The sequence below is a fragment of the Callospermophilus lateralis genome, unplaced genomic scaffold, assembly GCF_048772815.1.
Source record: "Callospermophilus lateralis isolate mCalLat2 unplaced genomic scaffold, mCalLat2.hap1 Scaffold_66, whole genome shotgun sequence".
Lineage (NCBI taxonomy): Eukaryota > Metazoa > Chordata > Mammalia > Rodentia > Sciuridae > Callospermophilus > Callospermophilus lateralis.
In genome coordinates this window covers 7,909,462-7,921,699 of record NW_027514882.1, presented here as the reverse complement: position 1 = coordinate 7,921,699, position 12,238 = coordinate 7,909,462, and the positions used below count along the sequence as shown (strand labels likewise).

Here is a 12,238-nt window from a genome sequence, read left to right as displayed (position 1 = left end):
ATTTGCTTCATGTACCCTATCTTTTTGTTATCTTTACTAAAACGCCGTCCATCTATTTGTTCCCTTCCGTTCTCTCCCTTCAACAACAGAGCATGCAGATTCCCTATAGTCTCAATGAAGATGAAGCTAACTTCAAAAATGATTCTCCACATTCTTTTTTTCAGGGCACTTATAGCTGAATCAACAACTAAGATATGCGAGCCAACAGAACACCAAGAATTCATTTGAGCCCTGTACCTCTGCTCCATCCCTCTGGCAACCAGAAATGTGGTCCAGTCATGTAAGACTGCTGATCATACTTCAAGCCCAGGGAAATGATGAGTCTATCTTGGTGTCATTCGTTAGTAAAATTAGATTGTAATGGTCTTAAGGTATCCCCAGCATTCTAAGAATAATGGTAAGTTAGGCATCATCTTTGGGGTAAAATCTTTTCTACCTGCCAGCTCCTTAGAAGGCATTAGGGTTTATTCACTCTTTTAAATCACTGATGTCCAGTTCAGAAAGCTCAACCATTTCTAATCTACCCTTGATTGTCTGGGTGATGACAGAGTCTCTTCTATTTCATTAAGAGAACAAGGAACTTGCACATCTAGATCATCAGCATTCTTTGGCATGAAGAAAAGTCGTTGTTCAAATTAATATTTATATACCTGATAGTTTGAAAGCTCCAATTCAGATCTAATATGATGTTTAAGGAATTTCAACATCTGGACCAATGAGTGGGCACAGGCTCACAGATCCACCCAACTACCCAATTGTGGGATTCACACCCTTTCCTACTGTTGTGTCAGAATATGCAGACCTGCAGAAGACTCACTGCTTTGAAAGGAAAATATAAGGTGCTAGATTTGTATTTGGCAAGTAGGTTGGACCCTTAATGAGCTAAAATCCATCTCACATTTGCTGCTTTGTCTCAGGTATAACACACGCACCATTTCTATCATTTGCCTTTTAATCTCTAGGCTATAAATTATTGTGAGCAGCCAGCTAGAGTGTCATGGAACAAGCACAATGAATCCTTGAGGACTATGCAGCATAGGGAACTGGGGCCCAGAAAGGTTTGGAGATTTGCCCAATACCACAAAGCAACCTGATGGCAGAGCTGAACCACAAAAGTCTCTTGACTTCCAGCCCCTAAAACATTCTCCAACACCCAAGACTGCTGCCTGAATCACGTCTCCATTTTCCATCCTTCCTCTAGGCTACCATTTGCCTGAGTTATTAAATATATATTGAATATTTTCTATGGGCCAGGTCCTGTGTTAGTGCAGAAGATAGGCAACTCAGCAAGACTGAACCTGTGCCCTTGATGAACTCCCAGACTAGTGAGGAGACAACAGACTTTCATTTCACCAACAATGAGTCATGTGAAGAAACATGATCTGAGGTCTTCTTAGACACACAATCCTCAGCTAGAACAGGGAGAAAGAAAGAGAGAAAGACCCTTGTCAAAGGATTTCTAAAGAGCATTATATATTTATGATCAGTAGGAAGGTACATTGCACAGAGTTGGTGCTCTGTGTAAACATCACCTCTTCTTATTCCTGGGCTTTGTGTCATATCATATGCCTGACATACTAACATGGACCAGATCACCTCTACCTGCTGCTGTTTCCAAGCCATCTTCCAGACACCAGATCTTTCCCTGGATATGACTATGGACAGGACAGCCTCTGGAGAGCTGAGACCACAAACTTCAGCTTTTAGAAAGTATATCTCTTGTAGACAAGAGACACTGCTCTTTATCTAAAATGTGACTCCACTGTCGGGAAGGGGTCAGTTACTGCCATGTGGTATCAATTCAGGCACCAAGGGGACTTCCAAATAACCTCTGGCAGCTGCTGTAAATGGCAGGGCTCTCTCAGAATTATCAGCGCCCTACAATGATGCAGGTCTGTCCTCGGGGCGGTAGTCCCCGATTCTTAACAGTCAGAGTTCCATCCTTTCCTCTTCAGCCACAAACCCTGCCTCTCCAAGCTTCAGTGTGTGAAAAACTGCTATAATGAAATCACAAGTGTTACCCACAGTACAGATATTACACATTGTTACTGAGTCCTTCCTCTATATATCACAAACTTGATGATACACTGCACAACAACCCAAGATGGTAGGTAATATGAACGCATAGTACCTTATAGTGGCTTCTGCTCTGCACATGCAGAAGCACCAGATGCAGAACCTGCAAGGGGTGGGAGCTCCCTATTGCATGATGAGATAGAAGGTCACAGTGCTTCCTGTAGCTACCTGGGTGTGGAAGTGAGCTCCCGGATATGAAACTGTATTGAGCCTCTTCTCTGATAAATGCCACTTTTGTCTGCTATACTTTTTGGACGGGGAGGAAAGAGTACTCCTTTGGATCCATGCCTGCAGGGCCCTTGGCTGTGCTCCTTGGCAGGGCCTTTCCTTATCTTCTCATCTCCTGCCTCTTGGCAGCTCACACTGTGTTCTAAGCCTTGCACACAAGGGGTTGAGTGAGGGAATCCTGGGTGGAAGGAAAACTCAAGTACAGACTTGAGCAAAGGAACCGGATTTGGGGAGGCCACATGACCAGTTGCTATTTTTAAACCATACTGTTGCTAAGAGGAGACATCTAGTAAGCCCAGAACCAAAGTACAAAAAAAAAAGACTCCATTTTAATTAAGAGCTTTCTAAAGGGCAGCTGCAACAGTAAAGAAAGGTTATGAAGTGAAAAGTAGGGAAAGAAAAAAAAAAAGGAGAGAGGCTTGAAATATGTGTTTCTCTATGGATCCCAAAGGACAAATTTTTTCTTCAAAAATAAGATGTTTTTTTTTGGTACATATACATATGTAGTCTCTCAGCTCAACTCTTTTAAAATATCAAATGGAAATAAAACTTGCTAAGGAGAGGGCAGAAAGAGTGTTAAATTTAACATAACAAAATCCGAACAGGTGAGAGTGATATATGTCTAGGTATCTCCAATGGAAACTTAAGTATCATTAAAAAAAAATAGCCTCTATGAGCTTAGAACAGTGAAATGAAATTCAGAGACATGCAGAGAGGCAAGAAGGAGGAATGTCAGATGGGATTTCTGGTGAGACAAAAAGAAATTAGATTTTCAAATATAAAAGCAAAGTTTCCAAGACAAGTTTGCAACCTAGATGTTCTTTCCCCCAATGAATTCTACATGGTAAGTTACAGTCACAAAACAGCAGTGTTATTTGAAATATATTTCCTGCATGGGAAAAAAATTAATCTATAACAGCATGGAAGGATGCCAACTTGAATCAACATATCTTTAAGGAATTATCCATTTTGGAGAATCTTATATAAAGCACTTTACCCAGAAGAAATGAAAGGAATAATACATTGGAAATGTATTTTTAAAATGAGATCTGCTATAACTTGTAGGTTTTTAAATGTAATGTTAGAGTTGCTTCAGAAATAACCAGTCTCACAGTATTACACCATAACCCTGAGGCCCAAGTACCTTCCCTGTCCTGTATAGCACAGCAATACACAAATGACATGTGGCAGACACTCAACAAATACTTGGGTTTGAGAGAATGAAGAGCAGCTGTCACTGCTTTTGGAGAGCACCTTGCACATAAATGTGTAGAGAGTAGAGGTCAGGGGCAGTGTAAAGAAAACAGATCGCTAGTCCATAGAGAGGCTTGATCCTGTCCTGGCTGAGCAACACGGTGAGCCCAGGCTGGCTAGGAGTCTTCCATTACCTGCACCCATGTCAGGTTCAACTCCACAGAATCCCCAGAATTGGCTTAATTGGACAGCCATGTCTTCTGCAATCCCAAGCACTTCTAGTATGTGTTGTGAGCCTTCTGTGGCTACCACATGACCTGCAGCAAATCTATCCTTGGGCAAGACCAGCTTTGATATGGAAGCAATTTCTCCTTACTCCCTTTGGATAAAAACATTTCATTATCCAACTTGTTAGAGATCAGGGAGAATGGCTTTTGAGTGTTAACTATCCCAAGTGCTGGCTGCCTGAAGTTAAGTAGCTCTTCTTCTTGGCATCATGATGGGCTCAAGGTTACATCAGGACTCTGACATTCCTTAAATGTGCACAGAAGTAGCAAATTTAGTCTGTGGAAGAATTAATCACATGAACCTACATAGTGGAAATGTATGTTAGCATTGAGTATGTAGATATTCACATGTGACTTCAATTTTGACCATGATCCAGAAGGTCAGAACTTGTCTTCACGTTTTATAGAGGAGGAAATTGATGAGGTCAAAGAGCTGGTAAATAATAGGATGAAGTAATGGAGCTATTTAGAACTGGATAGAGGTGGTGAACAGTAGCACAGAGGATATTCCTCTGTGCTACTACATAGTTCACTTTAAAAGGGTTAATTTATTTGCTGAGTTTCACCTCAAATAAAAAAAATTGAACAAATATTTGAGTCCAGATCTTTTTTACCTACTTAAAATCTATGCTTAGGGAAAGGATACCAGAATATAAGAAATAATGACAGGGATAGAAAGCTGCACAAATCAGAGGACAAACATTGACTTGTGTCAGGCATTGGACAAAGTTATGTATGTAAAATGTTTATATTTCACTGCCACTTCCTGGGAGCCTTCAGGGAACACACCATGTGTTCAACTAGTGTTAGTGAGGACTATTCAAGGTGCTATATCAGAGCCAAATGGGGAAGGAGGAAGTTCTGACTTAGGGGAAGGGAAACGGAATCATGGAAGACTTCAATAAAAAGTCACCTACTGAGTGCATAGTGGGGACTGGAGGGACAGGCATTGCCTCAACATTTAGGAATGTGCCAGGCACTATTCTAGGCACAGGAAATTCCAAAAAGTGTAAGTCATAGCTCTGATGGAATTCAAAATAAAGAAAGAAGATATTTTTAAAAGAAAGAAAGATCAAGCTAAACTTTGTCTGTAATGTTTGTATTCATAAAAGGAACATGAAAATTTAGAAGGTATAAGATCTGGAGGAGAGAAGATGCATTCAAAACTTTCTGTTTGGTTCACATGAGCATTTAGAGAGGACTGGGTTCAAATGAGGGCACTATAAATACAGGAAGATCAGAAGTAGAATCAAGAGGACGAGTGGCTGTGGGTTGGGTTTTCCAAAGGCTATGAGATTAACGGCATTAATTCAAGTCTAGGGTATGCCTAGCCTATATTAGGTGCAATAAGTATTACTTGTTATTATTTCTATGTTGAGTGTCAGTATTTTAATGTCAGTATCTTAAGTCATTAAAGTGACTTGACTTTTCATCTTTTGAGATAGTACATCTGGATCCTTCTCACCACTGGAGAAAAGGAAAGGAAACCAAAACAGCAGGTCTGAATGATGAAAGCAGGACTTGTCTTTGTGTTCTCTCTTAATGCAAAAATACTCTCAAAATATGTAGTAAAAATAAAGAAAGAAACAAATGAATGAGTATAAGAATAGCTGCTGACTCTCACAAATTGATCTACAAAACAACTGGAGAAATATCTGTTTTCAAGGAAGAACACATTTGAAGAAGCAGGTAATGCACCTTGATGCAAGAAGCTGAATCAAGGAAAGAAGGTAGACTAATGGATATTCATTAAACAGAGAAGAAACAAAATATTTGATCTCCCTGTTATCTCATAACAATTTTTCTTCAACCTGATAGCTCTGTAATTAGAATCAAAGTCCTTATGCTGCTGCTTTATTTTATAAGTGGGTTTTGTCTTTCTACAGTTGCAAAGGCTTTCTGCCAGGACCCCTGCAACGTGGGGTGTTAAGGACTCCTGATTTTCAGTATGAAACCAAGACAAGACATTGCCAATTTCCCTGTGCTTCACATATGCATAAGTCTTCCTCCTTTCAGATTGGTCTCCCTAGACAGGTAAGAATAACAGAAAACAATGTACAATGTACAATGTAAAAAAAACAATGTACAACCTGGACAAATTAAGAAACAACACTTTTAGTTATTACAGTTGTCTCCGGAAACCTAAGGGGATTGGTTCCAGTACCCCTGCAGATACCAAAATCCAAGGATGCTCAACTCCCTCGTAAAAAATACCCTAACATTTGTACAGAGCTCATGCATATCTCTCTGAATCATCTCTGGATTACTTATAATACCAAATATGATGCAAATTCTATGTAAATAGTAGTTACACTCTATTGTTTAGGGGAAAATGACAAGGGAAAAAGTCTATACATTTAGAATAGACGCAATTTGGGGATAATCTGTGTCTGGCTGGCTGTAGTATGCATTTCCTGTCTAATTAGTCTATATACTGGAGTGTACTGTGCTTCTGCTATAATATAATTTGTGTATATTATTGAAAAATCTGATGTTTTACAGAATTAAATTAAGATATCAGAGCTTTTGGCAAAAATTGATTTGGAACAGTCCACACAAAACCTATGGAACTTCAAAACACAGACAAAAACAGTAATTGATATCCTGGAGAGGTAACCAGTTACCTAGGCAGGTGGCTGTGTAGAGTTTGTGGCTAACCCAGCAGATATTAATAATAGTAATAGGGAGAAAGCCCAGCACACTTTCATAAGAGCAAGCCTGACAAACACTGAGGAGGGCACAGGAAGGAACAGTCCCTGCCACCTGAGTGGAGAGCTATGCAGAGCAGAGCTACAGCTGCACCTGTCTAGGGCGTGGCTTGAGGGAGATGAAGTTGTGATTTCTCTTTCACACATTCTCATTCTCTCTCTCTCTCTCTCTCTCTCTCTCTCTCTCTCTCTCTCTCTCTTCTCTCTCTTTCATCCCTCCTCCCCATACAAGTGCACATACTACATGAGCTCAGCTGAAAACTATTTCTTGTCTTGCTCAAGACATAAATCTATTCCAATTGTTCTTCTTCTTTTGCTTAGGAAAATATAAACCAACATAAGTTTTGCCTTCCAAAAACACCTTGCACCTTTTTACCAATCATTTAGGAGGAGCTCAGATACCTCACAGAGCATGTAGTATTATTTCATGTGCTCAGAGTGACTGGTCTGAGCAGGTTGAATGCCCTCAGGGAGGCCACCTGCTATCTATGAGCACAGGCAGGGCAAAATCCTGGGGTGGAGGTTGGGCCATGCCTGGGCTTTCCCCATCCCATAACCCAGGCAACTACATATTAAAGAAATAATTCCCAGAAAAAGAGATGATCCCAGATTCAAATCAACAGAGAGGCAAATACTTACATATAATATGTTGGATAGAGTCCTTCAAAATACCAGCAATGTTTTTTGGCCTCTGTGCACTAGAAACAGAAGTAAGAGAAACTTTGTCAGTGGTGAGTAACTTGAATATCTTTGAGAAGATCTCAAACAAACAAGGAAGGAGGAAAGAATATAGCGTAAAAGCATGAAAATCTGGAGTGATCAATCAGGGCAGGCCAAAAGTTAAAGAGAGGCCCACCCTTGTTTCTCATGACTGTTCATTTAAATTTTTTAAAAAGGAAGGAAAACAGGGGTAAGCATTTATTTTCCTATTATTTGGCTGGCTTTCCACATTTCTAAATACTGTGACTATTTCAGTAGAAAGGTAAATTTTGTTGTTGTTTTGTGGTGCTGGTAATTGAACCCAGGGTCTCAGATGCTAGCAAGCACTATACTAAGCTATACCTCCAGTCCCATTTTTAAAAAGTTACATGGTATGATTCTTCAGATTAGTAAAGAATGCATGAAATAAAGTACTACAAAGATTTTTATCCACCTCTCATTTTTTTAATTTGAAAGACATCTCCCACTATTTTAATATTTCTAGATCTTTATATTTCACAATATCCCAAATGCCTTATTTAAACTATTCACCCCACAGTTGGGACTTATATCTTCCAGATAGTGTAAGTCAGGATTCATGGGCAGCCCCCATGAGGCCCACCCTAGGCCCTCTCTCAGTTGCAGGAAGAGAAAGGTGGGAGAGGGAACAATGGGCTTTCCTAATAAGTCCAACTCCTGACATGGTAGAGATGGGTTTCTAAACAAAAAGGTAGGGCAGCTGAATATGCACAAGCCTTGGAGTAGGAGACCAGATGTCACCCTAGTGGCTCACATCCACCTCCAATGATTAAGAACAAGCCAATGTCACCAACTGCTCAGGGAGATCTCAAATCAGAAATGCTCTGACCTCCCTGAATAAACCTTTTCTAAGATGGCTCCACGTATGGCATCTATTTTATACTGTACAACTTCTACCTCCAAGATCCAGTCTCTTGGCCCCTAGGTATAAATAAAACTTCCAGAATACTGTAGAGCAAAGCTACGAGTAGCACAGAGAAAACAAAGGCACAGAGAAAACCAAGCTTTCTTTGGGCAAGGCAGGGGCCCAAGGTAGGCAGGCAGCCGGTCCATCCCTTTGGCCTTTCTCCAGCCCCATTAGGTGTGTAAGGATGTCTTCCTGCTACGATCTGACTGACAGATATAACGAAGTTAGAAATAGACCCCAAATCTATAGCAGCACACCAAGGGAGAGGTGTGTGCAAATGTTATGGGTTATGCTAGCTAAATTAGGTGAGTTTTGAAAATAGCATTGAAACACTGGGCTTTCTGGAATGTGCTTTAAGACACTCAGAAGCATACTCAAGCAGTCCAGAGTGACCCAGTTTTTATTAATGGAAAATGAGTTTAATTTAGCTTAGGTGAGCTCCTGTCCAGTTCAAGAAATGAGGTTTAGACAGCCGAAGAAATCAATTTATTTTGGCAGGGAAGAGCAATTTCAGGTCTCTGCCCCAAATTACAATTCATTTCACCAGAGTCTTCTGTGATAAACTGGGAGACGGGGTGTTTCTTCCATGTGTCACTTTAAATGGGTCTACTTTATTTTCCATCAGAAGCAAACTTTCTTGGAACTTGATGCTCAAGCTTGCCATAGTCAGGAAACAGGTTCTCCTAATGGCTGCTGGCCCCAAAGGTCAGGGAACATCAGAACTCTAGTTGAAACCCTCCCTTCCTGTAGCACTGGCTGCTCCTGTGGAAAGCTCAGCAGAGACTCAGTCCACAGGCCAAAGAACGAGGGTCAGTGGTGACAAAACCTATGTGGAGAAATAAAGACTCCTGCCTCCAGCATTGCCTGCTTTGGAATTTCCCTTTCAAGAGTTCCCTAAAGTGGTCACTAATTTGATAGACCAGCCCCAGGTTCCCTGGTTCTTCAGATGCCAAACACATAGAACTGATGTACTGAACTTTAGAAAGGATTTTTTTCTTTCAAAGTACTTTTACATTTCTGAATTTATATTTTCTCTGGATATGTGAATGTTAGGAATACCATGTCACAAATTTAAACCCTTAGTGAGTGTCCTGCTCAGAAAAGGGTGGGTGTTCTGCTCAAAGTTTTTTTATAATAATGAAATTAACACCCCTTGGCATTGTTTCTCCTGGCCTAACCAACATTACCCTGAGAAGCCTATTTTGTTTGGCTCCAGCTCCCTAGCACTGTTCTAAGACTACAGGATAGCAGAAAGGCACAGGAAGACATTCAGAACTTATGGTACTCCCAGCTCTGTCGTTGGTAGGTTAAGAAAATTTGAGGAAAGTACACTCTTCCAGCCTCCACCTTTTGACCTTCAGCTGCACTTCTGGTGTGTGTGTGTGTAGAGTGTGTATTTGAATTTATGTATGTGGGTGTTCAATAAATGCACTGAACTGTTATATATATGCAGCACAACTCCCAAGTACTCTCAGACATGGCTATTGGTAAAGACATTTACAAAAATGTCAGGAAAACTACTGATGTATTTCTCTTTAATTGCTTATGATCCTTCTTCATAAATATGAAATACCATATGCACAGGATTACTTATTGTGGCATTATTTCTAATATCAAAATCCTAGGAATGAGGCAAATGCCTGTTCAGAGAAGGCTGAATAATAAACGACAGCTCACTCACATTCCAGAGTACTATGAAGCCCAAAAGAACGCAGTTCTCAGAGACCCCAGATATTTCCAAGTGAATCCACATTATGCAAAAGGATGCACACCATGTGCAATCCTCTATAAAAAAGGAAAATGGTACATTTGGCTTTTTACAGAAAAGAATATCAGGGAGTGAAACAGTAAAAACTAATGAGCATGGGCTTACTCTGGAGTCTGGGTTGGGTGGAAGGAGGGATGAGATTTCTCTGAGGATATATTTTATATAGTTTGACTTTTGGATTGAGTATTTTTCACATTAAAACAAAAAGTAAAGTTGAAAGGTTTAAAAAAAAAACAGTCTTGAGGGCAGGAGGTGTTGCTCAGTGATGGAATACATGCTTAGCATGCACAAAGCCCTGGGTTTGATCCCTAGCACCCCAAAATAAATACATAAAACAATAAAACCCACTGTTCTGAGACTGAAAACACTTACTAAGGGCTATCATGATATGTATGCACATACCACTTCATAGCCAGAAGCAACCAAGTAGCACAGACACTATAAATTTAGTGCTCACAAGAAAATCACACACACTCTGTTCCTGGGACCCTCCCTTGTGAGGGCATCATTTCTATTTCACTCTTCCTCATACCTCTCAAAACTTTCTTTCTGGCTTTTTTTTTTTTTTTTGGAGGGAGGGGGGTGCTGAGGATTGAATCCAGGGCCTTGCACAGGTAAGGCAAGCACTCTACCAACTGAGCTATGTCCCCAGCCCTCTTTCTGGCACTTTTGCTGGGATATTCTGTAACTTCACTGGTGCCTACTCGTTGCTCATGCTCATTCACAGTTATTTGTTGATGACTTTTTCTTACCTAAGTATAAACCCCACATCATCCCTTTTTTAAAAGCCACTTTTAAGAAAATGGATGACTGTTGGGCTAGGGATGTGGCTCAGTGGTAGAGTGTCTGCCCAGCATGCATGAAGTTCTTCCTGGGTTTGTTTGATCCCCAATACCACAGACAAATAAAAAGAAAATGGATAGCTACGTTTCCTAAAGCAGAAATGGACAGCTATATTTCCTAAAGCAGAAAACACCTCTTCTACTGAGCTACCTAGCATTAAAATACAGCTTGCTTTTGTCACTACTGAAAATAGTGTAAGCTTTTGAAATTTGCTAATATATAGGAAACATCTTCACTGGTTTGGTAGCTGAATTTTTGCAACAGCTTTCTTCTAAGGAGTGGTAAGATTATAATTAGGTGTACATATAATATCTCACTAAAGTTAATATGTGGCATTATTCCACTTGACAGTTAAGTAATATGAAGACCACAAATTTATAAAGTCTCATTAATTAGTTGAAATTTCAATTAATTAATGAGGCTGGATGAGGCCTCAGAAGTCTGAATTATTTGTATTGTTGAGCCTTTCCTTTAATAAATGCTTGCCAACTGAATACTAGATGTCAGCCAGTCTGCAGAATGATGCAAGAGAACACACTCCCTTTGTGGTTAGAATGCAGAGTAGTTTCATAGGGGCAGGAGGTAGAGAGGAAAATTCCTACAGGAAACAACCCAGGGTTGAAGAGCAGATAACATCAACTTGAAGTTCACTGAGAAGGACCGCTTCACCTACCAGGTCCAAGTCTAGGATAAGCTCCAATATGCAGGGCAAAGCCAGCCAGCAGGAACTGTGGAGCTGTGGTCTAAAGGGAAGTTTGTGAAGAATGAGGAAGAGGGGTTTCCTGAGCATTCCCAAACACTAGTGGGCTCTCAGAGGTGGCTTCCAATGGCAAGCAGGGGATGTGGACTGGGGAAAGTGAAAAAGAAGGTACTGTGTTCAGTCTTACTGCAAGAAGCACCCAGGTAGAGGGACAAAGAAGAACCCACAGAGGAACATGAACCAAAGAACTGGACAAATAGATTCTGGTTCTCACTGACACTTACCAACCACATTGCCATTTAGTCTGTGTCTGAAATTCCTTATTTCTAAAAAAGAATATACTTTTCCCTGCTTAATCTCTCAAATTCCTTTATGAAGAAAATGAAATTAAATATATCATATTGAGACCTACCTAGTTCAATGAATGCCACAGCCAGATAGCATCTCTGTCCTTAAATGTGTATCTTAAAGCAAGTTTTCTTATGTGTCTGGGATAAATGATAATGAATCCAAGGCTTGTTTTATTATAATCATTTATCCTCTAACCAAAAACCATTGCTTTCAAAATTCTTGAGGACAAAGATTCTAAATATGGAATACATTATATTTATGCAACATTTGGTTTCCAAAATCTGCTAAAAAGAAAAAATCCCTCTTAAAAAAAAAAGTCAATTTTAGGGGTTCTTACCCACTCCTAAATTCTACCTGTTTTGCAAAATACCACCATGGTTCCCTAAAGACTGACCATCTACCAAAACAGAACATAAATCTTTAATATCTGTCAGAAGA

At 40.1% G+C, this 12,238-nt stretch overlaps 1 protein-coding gene across 2 annotated transcripts in view; it reads right to left on the bottom strand.

Annotated features, from left to right (window-relative positions):
- LOC143389847 (WW domain binding protein VOPP1-like) overlaps window positions 1–12,238 on the bottom strand; it is a 95,397-nt gene that overhangs the window by 37,209 nt on the left and 45,950 nt on the right. The window contains exon 2 of one of the 2 annotated variants that reach the window (XM_076842617.1): window positions 7,133–7,191. The exons of the other annotated variant lie outside the window; for it this stretch is intronic. Coding sequence (XP_076698732.1) covers window positions 7,133–7,191 — 59 coding nt within the window. The remainder of the gene's footprint in view (window positions 1–7,132; window positions 7,192–12,238) is intronic. 2 annotated transcript variants of the gene reach the window in all.